The sequence below is a fragment of the Lepidochelys olivacea genome (genome assembly GCF_965140295.1).
Source record: "Lepidochelys olivacea isolate rLepOli2 genome assembly, chromosome: 1".
Taxonomy (NCBI): Eukaryota; Metazoa; Chordata; order Testudines; family Cheloniidae; genus Lepidochelys; species Lepidochelys olivacea.
This window is the reverse complement of record NC_140411.1, coordinates 263,743,951-263,761,369: the sequence shown is the minus strand read 5'-3', so window position 1 is coordinate 263,761,369 and position 17,419 is coordinate 263,743,951. Positions and strand designations below refer to the sequence as shown.

Here is a 17,419-nt window from a genome sequence, read left to right as displayed (position 1 = left end):
ACCGGACGACATCATCATCACCAAAGAGGACCAGAAGAAGATCATGGTGGTGGACATCACAGTGCCCTTTGAGAATGGGACCCCGGCCTTCTACAACGCCAGAGCTTGAAAGGTGGAGAAATATGCCCCTCTGGCCGAAACCTTGAGAGCTAAGGGTTACCAGGTTCAGACATGCGCTGATTGTCGGAGCCCTGGGTGCATGGGATCCCAGTAACGCGCGAGTGTTGTGAGAATGCGGACCCGGTCAGTGCTGTGCCCGGCTGATGCAGCAACTCATGGTGTCAGCTGTCATCTGGTGGTCAAGGGTCACCTACATAGAACACATCATGGGATATCGGCAATACCAAGAGGGATGAGCTGGAGTGCTGATGAGAAGTGTAGTCAGGAAAGTAACTGAAATGCTTTCTTGATGGATTTTCTAAATAGACAGCCTACCCTAAATTCTCAATTACTGAGGGGCAATCTTCACTCATTGGTACGTTTTTCTTTCCACAACCAACTCTCTGTATAACTTTCCATGAGTGATGTATCCAAATACTTGAATGCTAATATCTAAACTGTATTAAATTTATTCACCTAAATGTGGGTTATTGCTGATTATGCACTATATGTATCTTATGACTTTTACAAAAAACTGTGTATTTGTGGATAATTTAAGCACTATACCCAGATGTACAGACACACTCTTCTCAACCTGTGTATTATATATTTTTTTAACATTAGCTTTAATAAAATTTTTATTTCTGTTTAATGTAACAAAACACTTTATCTGCTTAGATTCATCAGTAGTAGAGACCAAGGGGAAAAATTACATTAAATTATGCAAAAGATCCTGATGGGTTGGGGGAGGGGATGTTTCTTGGGCCTCTTCCTTATATTTATTTATTTATTATAGGCTTTACTATGGAGCTTGTGACTGTAGTGTCTGTGAGGTGCACAGATACTAAAGGATTTGTCTTGCAACCACCCTGTGAGGTAGGGTAAGTATCTCCATTTTACTGCTAAGGAGCATGAGGTAAAGGGAGGTTTCATGACTTCTCCAGGGTCTCACACATCTGGGAGCATAATGTAATGAAATCTCATTCCGCAGGCAAGTTATTGATGTAATTTGATTCATAAAAATCTACAGAATCATAATTTCAGTGGTGTCATCTGGCGTAGCAGCAGGGACTCACTACCTCCCCAGTGCCAGCTCCTTCAGTTGGTGGAAAAATGGATAATATAGTGTCATCAGAAATGGGTTGAGGTGGGAATCGTTTGAAAGCCCTTTCTGCCACAAACACAGTGGTATCCAATGTGAACAGCCTAGAACAATTACGTAGATATATTTGAGAAAATGTTTAAAAATCAACTTTAACACGGGTACATTGCTTACATAAAAAAGGTCATTGATCTTTGGTAATCCTAGGAAAGTTAGCCTTGATATGTAGGACTGAAAACATTTATTCATCAAGTCATCATCAGTGTCATGTCCATCTCGAGCACCACTGCTAGACATGTTGTCACACTGATCCTCGTCCACGCAGCACTCACACTTCCAAACAAGGAAGGCTGCTGGCCAAAATTTGCAAGGTGGTGAACATCTGGTTTTTGCAAATGAGCATTTGATTAACCGAAGGATTGATTCACGATCACATGGTATTTCACACACAACTAGTGTGATCAGTCCATCTTCCAAGGCCCATCCATGCCCAATAGGGGAGGGTAATTTTGGATGTGCTTGATCATCCTAGAGCCACTCCATTGCTTGATAATTTACCCTCTTGATAGTAGGTATAAATACATCCCTTGTCAGTGGCCATTCTGTCTCCATTTGTCTACTTTTAGGAAAACATCCATCAATGTAGTTCTGCAAGTGTCAAAATGTTGATCTTCAGATGGTAAACTTGGCATATGAAAGCCTCCCGGGCATTTATGACCTCATCAGTGATTGTCTCAGCCATTCCGAGCTCCTTACGAGTGAGGAGAGACTCTTTGGAGGCTGAATCAAATGCCTTCTGGTAAGAAAACTTGGTCTTTCTAGCCAACCTTCCAGTAGTGTCACATTTTGAAAGGGTATGGAAACCTGGCAGTGGAGTGGCTTTTAATGGCCTGAGTGATAGGAACACATCTCTGATGGATGTACAGTAATTCTGTTCCCCAGCAGGCACAAAACCAGAATCCGGTGGAAGTCTTGGGTAGCATCTGACAGAAAGTACTAGAACATCTGTGTCTAGCACAAAAATTTCAAGTTCAGTAGTCTCCCTGTGGCATTTATGGCATGCAAGATAATTTTTTGTCAGCCTCCTCATGGTGACTACAAAGTATTTCCACTGAACAGTGCGAGGCAGCTGCTTCATTATGCCATGTGACTATGAAATTCTTTGAGCAATTCTTTACATGCTGGAGCATTTTTCCTGCAAAGTACGTGTTGTCAGATGCTACCAATCTGGTGCTCTGCTCTTGTTCGATGATGATAAGTCAGCTGCATGCGTGTTCCCTCTGTGTGCTGCTCCAGCTCTGCGCAGATAGCTAACACAGCAGACCAGACTAACAGGAAGATTGTGATAGAGACAGGAGTACAACCTAAGTCTGATTACCAGTGCCTTCACTACAAGGCCATTCTTCCTCTCCTTCAGAACTGGGATCACCTAAGCTCTAGCCGGTAGGGAGACTGCACGGATGCACCCTACAAATAATGACCGACCCTCCCTTCTCCACAAGCTGTAATGGAACCAAGCTCCCTTAAACAGGTGATTCTTAGGGGGAAGAAACAGTATGAGCTGCTTATCTGAATAGTTCCTGCTGGCCAGCTTAGTGTGACATTGGCCTTGATGTCTGAGGCTGGTGGCTTGCTCACTCCTGGCAACCATTAAAGGGATCCTGATCAGCTTCTGCTGCCTCACAAGGAGATACAGAGTAATACCCAATGCTCAGAATATTGAAGTCAACACAACAAAATAAAGCCATTAAACTGGGACTGTTTGCTGGGCTTCAGCACGGCTGTTCAAATGAAGTTCACTTGCGGACTACAAATCTGCATTCTCCACTTGAACAAACTGGCCGTCGCTATCTATTTTCATTACAAGCTTTTTTTGATGGTGTGGTAATTAAAGATTTATCAAACTTGGTAGGTACGTTGAGACAAAAAGGCAGGGATTGGAACTAAATAACTGGGGGTTGTTGGTTTTCTTTTCTCTGCTGGCAGCATAGTCCTTGCATATACTTCCTTGGAGTTTCTGAGCATCATTTTCTGGTGTGGCATTTCACTAGCGCTTGGTTGCTGCGTCAGTTCTCATTTGTTTACCATGGGCTAGTACAGATTCATTACTTCTACCTTCACACCTGACGGCAAGTTTCTCTCTGACCAGATCTCATTCTTATAGATCAAGGGTCTCAAACCTCAATTTACTATAGGGCCAGTGCCAATCCTCAAATCCTCCTAGCAGGCCAATAATGTCACTGAAGATCGTGTTCAGAAAAGAAAACATTTATATTGTACTTCTTATTTCAGATTTCTTAGAAATAATAAAACTGTCATACAACTTTATACAATTCTTCACCTGCCAGAGAGATTTTAGTGTTTGTCAGACACCTGGCAACGCTTCAGTTCTGTCAGTTTGTTGATGTTTGGCCTCAGTGACTGAGCAGTTGAAACCTTCAGGATTGCAGCAAGGTGTGCATCCGATAGTTGTGTTCAGTATTGTCAGCGTTCCCTCCCCACTCTGAACTCTGAGGTGCAGATATGGGGATCCACATGAAAGACCCCCTAAGCTTATTTCTACCCGCTTAGGTTAAAACTTTCCCAAGGCACAAATCCTTTCCTTGTCCTTGAATGGTATTGCTGCCACTACCAAGTGATTTAGATAAAAATCCAGGAGAAAGGGCCACTTGGAGTCCCTGTTTCCCCAAAATATTCCCCCAAGCCCCTTCACCCCCTTTCCTGGGGAGGCTTGAGAATAATATACTAACCAATTGCTTACAAGTGAGCACAGATCAAACCCCTGGGTTTTTAGGACACTGAAAATCAATCAGGTTCTTAGAAGAAGAATTTTATTTAAAAAAAAAAGGTAAAAAAAATCACACCTGCAAAATTGGGATGGAAGGTAACTTTACATGGTAAATAAAAAGATTTAAAACACAGAGCATTCCTGTCTAGGCTTAGCTTCAAAGTTACAAAAATCAGGAATAAAACTCCCTATTAGCATTGGGAAAATTCACAAGCTAAAACAAAAGATACTCTAATGCATTTCCTTGCCTTTACTTACAATTTTTGCCATCTTAAATGCTCATTTCAGGTAGGTTTTTAGGAGATGTTTTTTCCTGCCTGGTCCCTCTCTCATCCAGAGAGAGAACAAACAAAGAGCACAAACAAAACCTCCCCTCCCAGATTTGAAAGTATCTTCTTTTCTTTTTGGTCCTTTTGGTCAGATGCCAACCAGGTTATTTGAGCTTCTTAACCCCTTACAGATAAAGGAGGGGTTTTATGCTGCCCGTAGCTCTATGTTTATGACAGGTATTTTGACTTGTTTATATTCATTGTGGAAAAAAGTGATGCTGCCTCCATGGCTGACTCTGCCCGGCGACTAGCGATGATATCTCTGTCCCTCTCCCCCAGCCAATGGGAGCTGCAGGGGGCGGTGCCTACAGCAGGCAGAGCTGGCAACATGGTGACTGTATGCGTCTCTCCTCCATGGGCTGCAGTGGGGAGGTTCTCAGGCCACGGATGGCCCACAGGCCGGGACCTTGAGACCCCTGTTATAGATGCTTCCCCAAATGCTTTGTGATTTCACTAACTGCTACTCTGACCAGCTCCATGCTCTTCTAGAACTTTCTACAGCTGATAGAACATCCTTATTAGTTCTCCTCACTAGCTCCTACGCTCTTCTAAGTATGTTTTTATTAAATTTATAATTGCAGGCTGTTCTTTCTGTTGGGTATGGACTGTTATATTGTTCTCTGGTTCATTACACATGGTTTATTGTGTGGGTATCAGACCCAATGATCAGTGATTTTAAGGACACTGTGGCAATCCAAGATGGAGTCTGAAAACTGTCATCTTGTGCTCCATCTTGTGACCTCTGTACACTGTCAGCCTGGTCTGGATGAAACTGGACTGAACGGGTTTTTCCCGCCACTGGGCGATCCCCAAGGTTCCATCACCTCAGACTGTTTCCCGCCTTTCTACAGATTGTACCATGTTTTCCCGCCATAGATTCTATAAAAGAACTGTGATCACAGGCTGACGGGGCAGTCCATCATAGCGACTGTGTGCGCGGTTTCGGGTCTTCATGGCACTTGTGTATCAGCGAAGAACCCCCTTCGTTCCCGGAGTGAAAAGAAAAGAAGACACATTACCATCTTATCTGTCCTGCACCTGGAGAACATCACCATCCAGAGAGTTCCTGGTCTGCTTCTTCTGTCCTGACATCCATCGAGGGACTCTCCAGTGTTCCTCCTCCAGGGTTTCAATTACCTATGGAGTAGAGGTTCTGGACTTCACCACCGCCACTGAAGTGCTGGGTATTGAGTGAGAAAGCAATTAGGGTTTCTAAGTTGCGGGTCATATTTCTTGAATGCCAGGGTGGGTTTAGTTTTATTCTTGGGCCTGAGCTTCACGCTCGCAGGGAAGAGCTGCTGTGTCACTGGGTTGGTTTGTTATATAGCTACTAGTCATTTACATTGACCCCTTCCATATCTGTGTAATTCTATCCCCTAATACATTTGCCTGTTTGTTTTGAACCTTATGTCTTGTCAGTTATATTTATTGTGCACCACACAAGGGGAGAGGGGAGGAGATCTGCCCCAGTCCACCCATGACAGATACAGCAGAGAGCAAATCTGCTCTTTTGAGAAGAAGGGGCTTGTTTCTGTTCCGATACCTACACCACTTTACACATTCAGAGTTATTTTGGCTCCCCTTTGAGATAACATTTCCTCATAAAGACCCTGAGTATCCCCTGTGCCACCTGGAAAATATTAAACCCAAGTGTATAAATGTGTTGGGTACTTACTTCACCTGTGTGAAATTCACTCTGCAGTTTCAAATGGTTCGGGTATATTTCGCCTCTTGTCCAAAACTGTTCTGTAGCATTGCTGTGCACCTTTAGACTTTTTTGATGTTTCATCCCAAGGTTGGTTGCATGTCAGTAGTGAGGAGAAATGATTCCTGTGTAGTGTGAAATACTTGGGATCCTTCCAGATGACAGGTACTGTAAAGATCAAAGTAATCCTCACTTAGAGATGTAGTAGAAATTAACCTTTCCAATATCGTGATGTTGCTGCATATTTAATTTTTCAATTTTTGGGGGTGTTGTAGGAAGAAACAGATGAGAATTGGCAACACCATGGACATAGACCCCACTGCAACCTCTTGTTATGTTTCACTCACTGCTTGTGGAAACACACCTGCTGATGATTGGGTGTTTTGGAATTTTCACCTTCCTGTGGCAAGGCTTTACCAATGCAACTCTCATCTGGTAAGTTACTGCTTGGCAATGGTAGAGGCCAGATAGTTTCCAATTACATTTGCTTCATCCTGCTTGCAACTGTTTCTTTATCTTTCTTTGCTCCCCACCTTCTAAGCCCAAAGGAAAAGCACTGAAAGGTCAGAGTTTAGTGGAGAGACTGATCATTTGAGAGTATAGGTTGTCTGTACGATGCTTAGGTGATCATTTTTGAGATCTTGGAAAGTGCAAATAACCTACTTTCCTCTAAAAGTCTAAATATGAATTCTGCTTCCTGGGTCCCTCTATATATTACCTGAAAAGAAGAGAAATATTATTGGCAAAACATTTTGTTTTAGAGTAAAGTGAGGATTTTCCTTTATTGAGAGTCCTTTGAGTCTTCTTCCGGTTTCCCCTATAGTTTTCATGGTCTGCTCTATTTTCCCCATTGTGGCCCTGGGCTTGGGGGAGAGAAGCTTATCAAATGCAAACTCAATCATGTGACACAAAGCTGGTATAACGTTTTACTACAGGCACAAAAACAAGTCGTGCTAGCCATAATATTAAACAGCATGGCAATCTTTCACCAAAGGCGTTCCTGCCATGGGTCATATGAAAGCCATGCAGCTAGACATGAAGGCTTCGCTCATGCTGTGGAATAGTTCCACAGAAAATAAAGTTCTCTCCCTGCCATCTTTAGATCTGAGTTTTTTCCCCGTAACCTTTTCTTCACAGTAATTACAGTATTTGTAAGTGTGTATACTGATATTAGTTCACCTAGATAACAATAACTTTATATGGTTTGCCTCCCAAACACTGGGATATGTGGGGAAGTAGTAGTATCCTCATTTTACAGATGGAGAACTGAGGTTACAAAAGACAGAACTGAGAATTGAAACCAGATCTCCAGTGTCCCGGTCCAGCATCTTGACGACAACGCCATCCTTCGGCCCTGTTTTGTGGTAGTTACCTGCCACCTGGCACCCTTTTAAAAATGATCTGCAGACCTTAAACTGTTTTTTATGGTCTCAAATCATTCACATCACATACATAAATCTTAAATTACAAACCTATTAACATTTTTAAACAAAGAAGTTGAAAATGAGTTCCTGCTTTACGTCCCTGCCAAGACTTGAATTCGGGGTTCTTTGTAAATTCTTCTGTACTCCTCCCAATGCAGCAGCAGCAGGTGAGATGACAAGAACCTCAAAACCCAAACCACCGTTTTCAAGTACGAGTCCCTTCTGTGCCTCTGTATTTGTCTTTCTGTCTACGTCAGGTGAATCAGGGACTGTGTATCTTATTTTGCCCTGGAGAAAATAGAACTCTTCACTTGGGTTGTAGCGGGTAAATAAAGGAGAAATTTATTTATAATGTTTCAACATGTTTAACTTGACTCTGTGTATAACCTCTGTGATGCATTTGGGACCATAAATAGTTTTCACAAGTTTTGCTCCTTCCCTCAACACTTAAAACTGCAGTGGAGCACACTTGCTTGTAATTTGACCCCCACAAAAATGCCTGATGCTCTTTCTTGTATTCTACCCACAGACAAGCATCTGAACCTATCTCTTACCCTTCCCAGACCCTAGCTTCACTCCCTGCAGCCTGCCCAGATGCAAGCATCTTGTCACCAAGTTCTTCCAGTCTCCAGGTGCCCTAAAGCTTGATTACTTCCTTTGTTTCCCCTTCCCAGAGTTATCTTAAAGTCCTACTCACTTCCATTTTGATCTGAAGTGTAAATAATCAAGTGTGGTCATGCTAGGTGTGAGAACTGGAATGATCTGATCTCTGACAAAACCACTTCATCACTCTCCTCTCCTGCCTCCTGGGTAACTCACTTTAGGTGTCTGGGTGCCGAGAATATAAATGGATTCAGTGGGCAGCATAGGGCACTGAAGCAAAGACAATCTAGTCAGTCCTCATTCTCCTGGAGCAGTTTAGCTTCTGGATGTTGGTGGTTCAGCGTCTACTGCTGAGTGGATGCGATCTGTGAACGAAACTGTGGAATGTGGGAGAAACTTCAAGTTCTGGTTTTGTTTGGTTTTAAATGTTTGTTTTTATCCCATGGTTGTGACCCTGGACAAGATAGAAGCTCCCCTTCCACCACTTTAGGAGCCCAAGCCCTGTAGACTTGTTAGGTGCCTGGGAATTGCACCCTAGATGGGTTAATATAAATGCCACACAACTACCAGTAATAGTGCATTTATAACCAGGCACCACAGCTGACTACCCACTCCCTTGACAGGGCCTCTGTGTTGTAAAACCAGAGCGGAATATTTCATAAGTGAGGAGAGACATTCACTTTCTTTAATTCTGTTTATTACAATCAGGTGATATCTGCAGTTACACTTAAGCAGAAGGACACATGCTGTTAAATATAGTAACTAACGATTTCACCACTTCCTTTAAGCACAAGGAAAAACAATCAAGCAGACACTGGGTCATTTACTGCTGAAGAGAGGCTGAGGCATCATGATGAAACAGGAACGCTGACAAGGAAGAGGGGAAGGACTATGGAGGAATTTACACCAAAGTCAAACCTGCCAGGCCCCACTCAGCTGATGAAGGAAAGACTCTCTCAGCTGGATTAATTTTAAGACACTGTTTACATAGTATACAAGCTAGTATGTGTGACACCACTGCCATCTAGTAGACAGATTAAGCATTAAACTCTGCTGCTAAAGCCTGTACTTCATCTGAGATCTGCCTTCGTTTACCACCGTGAAGGGGTGGGTGGCCTTGTTTGGCCTGATGATGACTATCACCCCATGCTTCTGGAAATCTCACCATCCTTGCACAAGCCAATCTGGTGACTTCCCTCATGGTTTCTCAGTAGTTAATTGCTAATGCACCTGGAGCCTTCCACTCAGTATTTCACAAGCAGGGCAGTTGGAGAAAGGAACACCTCTCATGTCACTTCAAAAATGACCCCTTCAGGTTGCTGACCAGAGGATGAGATGCTCTGAAAGGGAATACTGCTCCATCACTCAAGGGAGGGAAAGATGGGAAGTGATAGAGAGGTTGGTTCCTTTCTATTCTAGTAGCAGGTGAAGTGATGAGTCTTCTATCCAGAAGTATCTACCTTAAAATGTATTACATGGGCTTTCAAGATTATTGCTAACTTACATACATATTGACAGAAGGATCAAACTGGGACATCTCTAGGTGCAAAGTGCATGAAGATTTGTTGGTTGCTTTTGATATATATGTTTTTATTTTCCTATATGTATTTACGTTCCTATGTTCATGTTAGCTTTTCCTGTTTTTTCTTCACTTTCAACTGTGGCTGGAAGTTCAAAGTCAGTGATTCAGTGCTGAGTCTTGGTGCTGGTGAGAGGTTTTAGGAGCCCAGAGATGGCACTTCCTCACCAGCCAGCTTCTTTGTAGGCATTGTTCAGGCGAGTGCAGATTTCGTTGGTCACCTTCTCAAAGGAAGCCTTGCAGTCTCCACCATATTTCTCCTCCATCAGTTGCAAGATAATGTCACAGATTATCTAAAGGAGAAGGGAGGGAGGGAAAGAAGCAGACCATGTGAACTCTCTCCATTCTATCTGTGAATAAGAATTGCTGTTTGTCAATTGGGTTCCTCCTAATAAGAAAAAAGTTGTCTGACTCTCTTTGGAGAAGGGAAAGGGACACAGAAACAGCTTTGCAATGTGTGGCATTCAGAACTGGAAATGGGTAATGAAAATGAGCCTTGGTGCAAAACCCACTCTGCACCATTACCACTGTTTGTGTAAATCTATCCCATATCTGATGGATTAATTTTGGCCACACTTGTATACGTAGTCATAAGAGCATATGAATTGCCATATAAGATAAATCAGTGGTCCATCTAGTCCATTATCCTGTCATAGAATCATAGACTATCAGGGTTGGAAGGGACCTCAGGAGGTCATCTAGTCCAACCCCCTGCTCAGAGCAGGGCCAATCCCCAACTAAATCATCCCAGCCAGGACTTTGTCAAGCTGGGCCTTAAAAACCTCTAAGGAAGGAGATTGACCAGTCTCTGACCAGTATTAGGCCATGTCTACACTACCACTTTTGTTGGTATAATGTATGTCTCTCAGGGGTGTGAAAAAACACACCTCTGAGCGACGTACGTTAGCCCAAGAGAAGCACTGGTGTGGACAGCACTATACTGAGAGAGCTTCTCCCACTGATATAGCTATCGCCGCTCATGGAGGCGGTTTTATCATGCCGACAGGAGAGCTCGCTCCCATGGGCATCGAGTGGCTAGATGAGCGATCTTGCAGCAGCGCAGCTGTATCAGTACAGCTGTGCCACTGTAAGCTCTCCAGTGTAGACACGGTCCTAGATGTTTCAGCGTAAGGTGCAAGAAACCATGTACTGAACAATTATGGATTAGCCTGCCCGTAAGGTAAGCTTTCTCCTGATCCTCCTCATTTGCTAGGTGTCTTATGCTCTGTAACGATGAGGGTCTTTATCTCTTTTTAAATATATCGGTAATGTCATTACAATACTAACCTACTTCCTAGGCAAGTCTTGAGATTTAATTAATGCTACCAGAATGCTTTGAAGGTTAAAATTTCTATGTACATTCTATATAGTACTATATTACAAGCCTGGGTAATGTGATGCAGGGGGTGGAGGAAAGGACATTACTGGCAGCACATTAGTCAGTTATAATTATGACCTTTCAGCAGCCCCAAATGCATAAGCATCATCAAAGCCGATTGACACCTGTTCTGTCTCACAGGAAAGATGTGCATCCCATTACATGTGGTACATTTGAGGGGGGAAGTCTGCTGACTCACCCTAAAGTTCTTGGGGTCAACCTTGAGCTGCATGGCATGTTTCTTGCCCAATGGGTTCACTATTCCAAGGAAAGCATCAGTGCTGTCGAGGTGTTGGACCAAGTCATTGATGGTGGTGAGGACCCTCTTGCCATGACTCCTGACCTGATCTGACTGTTCCATCTCTTCAGCTGTGCCCATCCCTTTAAAGTGGGTGAAGTAGGACTTGGTGTCTGGGTGTTCTGTAAACATTCTGCAGTGGGTCAGAGAAGAAATGGGAGAGGAATACAAGACAGTTGAGCTACTTTTTGTTTTTCCTAAAGAGCTGAGCACTGAGGCATTGACACTGGTGTAGCTTCATGTTCAAGACCTTGTCTCATGTATTTCCTTGACTTCTCTCCTTAACTATAGTCATCACTTGCTCCCTTTTCTGTGTCACCTTTGGCTTTCTCTGGCCTTCTTTCCTAGCAAGTCAAAAGCAGAACCCTGCTAACTCCAGACCACTGTCCTGTAGTAGTCTGCCATTCCCTCCGCTCATCCACTTCCAGGATTTTTTCTTGTTAATTACACCTTAAAACTTGCTCAGGCTGCTGCCAGCCAGAAACCCAGTAACCACAATGACGCTTGCTTGCTAATACCAAATGCTCACAGCCTACCTGTCGTCTTCTCTTCTTAGCTAGTTTCTCTCCTCATTTATCAAAAGTATGTAACAGAAAATGCCTCCGGAGTGTGAGGCCAGGAAGCACATTCACCTTCTGTACCTGGATTAAAATCCTACCTTGTCCAGTTTGCTCACTTAAATGGATGTTTTATAAAACAAATTACAAAAAATAAAACGCCGAAATCCATTGGAAATTGGGAATTCAGTCCCACCAAGGATGTTGCAAGAGCCCAAGAAGATGGAAACAGGGAATCCAAGTGGTAGGCTCTTCCCCTTATCTAAATACATGAATAGATGGAGGGAACCCCTAGTTTGGGGAAGGCCCAGACTGCAGTTTGCTGCCTGCCTTCAGATGGTTAAGTGTTAGGTACCACTGGCATCATTCACTCAAAAGATAGTTTAGACTGAAGTCACCTGTGAAGGAAATGAGGCTTCTTTCTATAATCCCATCCAAAGTTTAGCGGCACCTTGACAAATCATGTAAGAACGCAATATTTCCCTCGCTGGACCAAACTAATAATTTATTTAGTCTGGCCATAGAAAGTTCCAACTAAGATTACCTGGGCAGAAGGGCTTATGGTTTAAAGGGGCACAAGTTAATACACTACAGAGGAATGAAATACAGAAATGGAGTGGAAGGTGGTAATTGTAATTGAAATTCCTCACAGAATAGCTGAGGTTCAGAGTGGCTATATACATGAGAAGTGACTGTAAAAATTGCATTGTGTGGTTCTAGGTTTGCGACTCAGTGACAATCATATCATTTTATAGGTAAAGATGTTTTTTTATTTCCCCAAAACTTCCAGCCCTGCAAGTTTAGCCCAGGATCTGAGACTAAAGCCAGGACTCCTGGCTTGGGCATCATTGCCAGTAAAAACAAAAAAAACTTCTGCAATCAGATGTTAGTCAGCAATTGTGCAGTTAGTGCATGGAAAGGAATAGAATCCAACTCATTCTCCATAAGCTGTGTTGGCTCAGAGCTAACAGTAATAAAAAGTGCTAAATCTTTTACAGTAAATACCACAGGGAACAGAGCTGTTGAATGAGACAGCACCATTTTTAAAATTATCTCTTTTCTGACCTTAGTTGTACTTTACAATATTCTAGGATGGAGAGGGAAAGAGCTTTATGTACATTTACTGAGGCTGATGCAGGCATTCGGAGTGGTGTGAAAGGAGGAAGGAGTGAGTGAAAGAGACACCAGAAACGGTAAGGAATCGCACCTGGGCAGATCTGTGGCAGGGTTAGAGTGGGTAAAGGCAGAGATGTAAATGCCAGCTGAGTTATTGGGTGCTTTGAAGATGAAGAGAAGAAGTTTGAATTTTTGGGAAGTAGAAGGAAAGCCAGTGTTAAGATTCTCTAGAGGAAAAGATCCAAGGAGAATGAGACTAGAAACAAAGCTATTAGTTATGTAAGAGGAGATCAGTAGCGAGAGCAATTTCTGTGGAATGAAATAGGTGAAAGCTAGATTGGAAAGGGTCAAGGAGAATTGAAAGAGAAGTTTTGAGGACATAGAAGTAAACAACTCATTAAAGGAGTTTAGAGGGACATAGGATCTGGATTCTGTTCCTGGTTCTATCACAGACTTGTATGTGGATTAAGGAAAGTCAGTTAACTTTCTGTTTTGTCTGTCCCATTGTTAGCTGCTTATGGGACAGAGTGAAGAGGAGTGTCTGACTAGCTGGCCTTTTCTTTTTTACTGTTCATTATTGTATATACCTCAGTTATATCTCTTCTTTTCAAGTGAAATCGTTCTAGTTTCTTTCATCTTTTCCAACCCACTTCACACTCCTCTTTTACTTTTACTTCTCTGAACCTCTTTTGTCTCATCTGTTTCCCACTGAGGTGCAGTATCTATAGCTGCTAATGTTTCCAGGCAAGGAATTGTGCGAAATGCACCAGAACAAGTTCCTAGCATGTAGTTCTATCAGTCTCTTTTCCTCCCCCTCTTGGCTAGCAATGGAATGGGATCTTTCTTTACCTGACCAGCACAGTTGTCCCATTGTCTTCAGCATTGGCATACATCTTCTCCCAGGCCCCACGAGCCCTCTGCACTTCTGCTTCAGAAAATGCCATGTTGAGATCAGAGTGCAGTGAGATGAGAGAGGAAGGGTAGGGAGTTGCAGGTAGTGTGATTTGTGCTCCTGCTCTCTGTTTCAGAGCTCTCTATATACTACCCTAGGGATTTAAGGGCTTTTGAATGGGTGCTTTGTTTCCACTTCAGTCAGTCACATTTCTGCAGGTTTTAGTGCTCTCTAATCACCTCTAATCAGGAAAGGAGGTTACCATGTGGAGAGGGAGGGATAGAATTCTCACTGTGAGAGCAGGGGACCACAGTACACAGAGAAGAGGGGTTGGGGTTTCAGTGGGCAAGGATGGGGTTTGGGCTGGCCTATCCAATGGCTTTTCAGCCATGGCAGTGTGTCCATTTTCTTCCATAAAGACACCCCCACACTGCTGTGGGTATCACAGTTGCAGGGTAAGTTATACCTTTGACCCCTCACTCAGTGTCTCTGTGGCCATTTTTCCAAATGACGGGCCCAGCACCCACACATCTCTGAGTGAAATCCTGAGATTCACCCCGTCTTTAGACTGGGTCTCCAGGCTACAGCACACCTGTTACCAACCATATTTCCTCAGACGGTCCAGTTGGGATTGGCCTATGCAATAGACTTCCCCTCAGGAGCCATGAACACTAGGTAAACACAGTGACGTCCAACAGCTTCTTCAAAACAAAGTATTTATTTATCTACAGGAATGTAGCAATCAGGAGGAAAAAAGCCCTGCACCCACATAATGTCTTACCTAAGCTTAGCCTTCCCCCCAAACTTAGGGAGCCATGAGAGGAGGGTCAGTGTTTCCCCAGCTGTAACTCCTCCTTTGGACACTCTCAGCTTCAGGGCTCAGGCTTTTAACTCCTTCCTAGCTTTGTTTCTTTTTTCCACTTGGATTCTCACTATCACCACCACCACTTGGGGTTACTAGCGAGCCTGCTGAGCAGAGCCTGGTGGGGGCAAACCTGCAAACGCATTGATACCTGTAATGAGTATCGGTGATTGGGCTATCTGCAGACCTGCAAAAACCACCCAGGACTGAGTTAACTCTTTGCACCCATACAGCAGGCAGCATGGTAGCATTCAAATAGACAGAGGTACACATACTATCAATGAATAATAGACATCTCCCACGTTCTTCACAGAGTGCCAGTGAGTTTACGCTGATCCCTTTCTAGTGTGTCCCTGACCTTCCAGCTCCACTCAACAGCGTCTGTCACTGTCAGAGCAGTGACCTCCCTATGTCATCAGGGATGTGGGCAAGATGCTTTTATAATTCTTCGTGGTTTGATCATTCCATGCTGGCAACTCTGACAAGAAGGGGATATTTTTCAACTCATCCATTGCTGAGAACTGGCATCTGAATCAAACTCCACTAATCTGGCCATCACAGCCCACTCCCCATCTTGGTCTTTGTATCCCTCAAATTGGAGGGCTTGGGCTGGGAGAGTCTCTGTGGTCCTGGTCTGAACATTTATTTTGCCTATGCTGCTCCACCTCCTTTGAAGGCTTTTTATGGTGATGACCATCCATATCAGTGGGAGAGTTGTACACAGAGCTCTGGAGCCCTTTGCTGCTGCTGTTTGTTTAATCAGAGAGGGGTACTGCTATCCTAAGCACCACAGTTCATCACAGTCCTGACTTTCCAGCATTTCTGCTGTTCCAGTGCTCAGGTCCCTCACTCAGCTCTAGTAATTCACCTTACTCCTGCCTTGCAGGAACGCTGCTTTTCCAGGCCTGCCCCTCAATACACTTCCACCTTATCTTCTAACTTTCCTGCTATTCCAGTCCTTGGCAGCTCCTGATCTGAGTAAATATAGAATTATGTTCTACCATGTCATAGGTTGGCAGTATAGGCTCCAGCAGACGTTTTGCCCAGACTGAAATCACTTGACCCTTTTCATTTATGACCTTAGTTCTATCTTTGAAGGCACGTCCTTAGAAGTTCAGGCCACCACTACCTGAGCTCACTGCTCCCCCAGTGGACCATGTAATTCTAGCACAATAGGAAATCAACAGCACTGAAGATCCAGAGCGTACGTGTTTCTTTCCCTTTCATTACCCTAATCCTATTGGTTTACAGTTATGATCCTCCTCACATGGCTCCCTAAGAGGTTTAAAAGAAAGAAAAAACTGATGAGCACACTACAGCACAACCTGCTCAGGGTAAGGGGGAGACAACTGATGGAGAGAGAGACAAGTGTCTGATAGAAACCTAACATGAGGTGGTATAAAAAGGTTGTAGAAAGAGAACAGAGGCTAATTATTCTTATTAGTCACTTAGGGCAGAATAGGAAGCAAAGGGGCTTAAGCTGCTACATAAGTAATTCAGGTTAAACACTAGGAGAATTTTTTTAATGAAGAAAAGTTCAGGACACAAAAACACTGCAGCGGGAGGTGGAGGAAGCAGTGTTTCTGGAACTATTCAAATGAGGGACAAAATCCCACGTATAAGGGATGATTTAGGGGGAGGAAAGGAACTGATCCTACCATGATAGCAAGCAAGGTGTTTCAGTGTGTCTGGTGTAATACACTGATATGTATCTGGCATCATAAACAAAAAGAAACAGTAGTTCCAAAGACACAGCCAGAAGCCTTCATGTAGACGGGTCTAGATACTGCAGAGATGGGTGCATTAGTAATACCAACAGAGACAAAGGAAAGGTGCTTAACCAAGCAATGAACCAGGGCACCAGCACTGAGGCTGTTACAGCCCAGCTCTGGGGCGCCTTCGTTTCACGTGTTGCACTTTCCAAGAGTCTTTCTCCATCTCAGCCCTGCTGCAAGGCATCTTCAGCACCTGCCTGGTAAATTCATGCCAGCTCAATTTCATTGGATGGGGCAAAGATCACTTCAGCACTCCTCCAGACTTGTCCATCTATATCAGCAGATGTCAGCTACACTGTGAGGTGAAGACCTCCTCTGGCCCTCAAGTCTCTCTGGTAGTGTGTGTATATGGTGTGGAAGGGAGCATCTGTGGAAATTTGTGCACAAAGCGAAGGGAGTTGGGGTGTGTGTAGGAGTGGGGATCTCTGGGTGATGTCTGAGAGGTCTGTGTAGACAGGAGTTGTGTTTCTGTACAGAGAGGAGTGGGGAGTGCTTTGTGTCTGTATGGGGGTACAGACAGGTGGATTTAGAGGCTGTGTGTATAGTGGAGGTAGGGAGGGAGTGGAAAGGTGTGGGAGTATGCTATGTCTAAAGGATGGGAGGGGATACTGTTGTGTTGGGTAAGTAATGACGGAGGGCTCCAGCACACTATAGATGATCTCAAATGACTGCATTGAAAGTGAAAGCCCTCTCCTGTTCCCGCTCCAACAAAGAGCAGATTGAGGTAGAGCCTTAAGAATGGGGACTTCTGTTTTCTTGTACTAAATCCTTAGCAAAATGTCCTGGATTTCAGGAAAGCTCCTGAAGGTTGGGAGGGAGCAGCTGTGTTGTTGGAATTTCTGCACAAATAGATCTTTGAAGGTAACTGCAAAACTGGGTCAGGGAAATTCTGACCAACACAGACCAGCAAGT

The 17,419-nt window shown here is 43.8% G+C and overlaps 1 protein-coding gene across 1 annotated transcript; it reads right to left on the bottom strand.

Moving 5' to 3' along the window:
- Positions 1-8,762: 8,762 nt before the first annotated feature.
- On the bottom strand, positions 8,763-14,000 carry LOC311528738 (cytoglobin-1-like). The gene is made up of 3 exons (XM_084644125.1): positions 13,828-14,000; positions 11,207-11,438; positions 8,763-9,922 (listed from the first exon to the last, which is right to left on the bottom strand). Exons 1-3 carry the CDS (start codon positions 13,920-13,922, stop codon positions 9,794-9,796), a joined length of 456 nt encoding a protein of 151 aa, XP_084500251.1. The 5' UTR covers positions 13,923-14,000; the 3' UTR covers positions 8,763-9,793.
- Between the last annotated feature and the right edge of the window lie 3,419 nt (positions 14,001-17,419).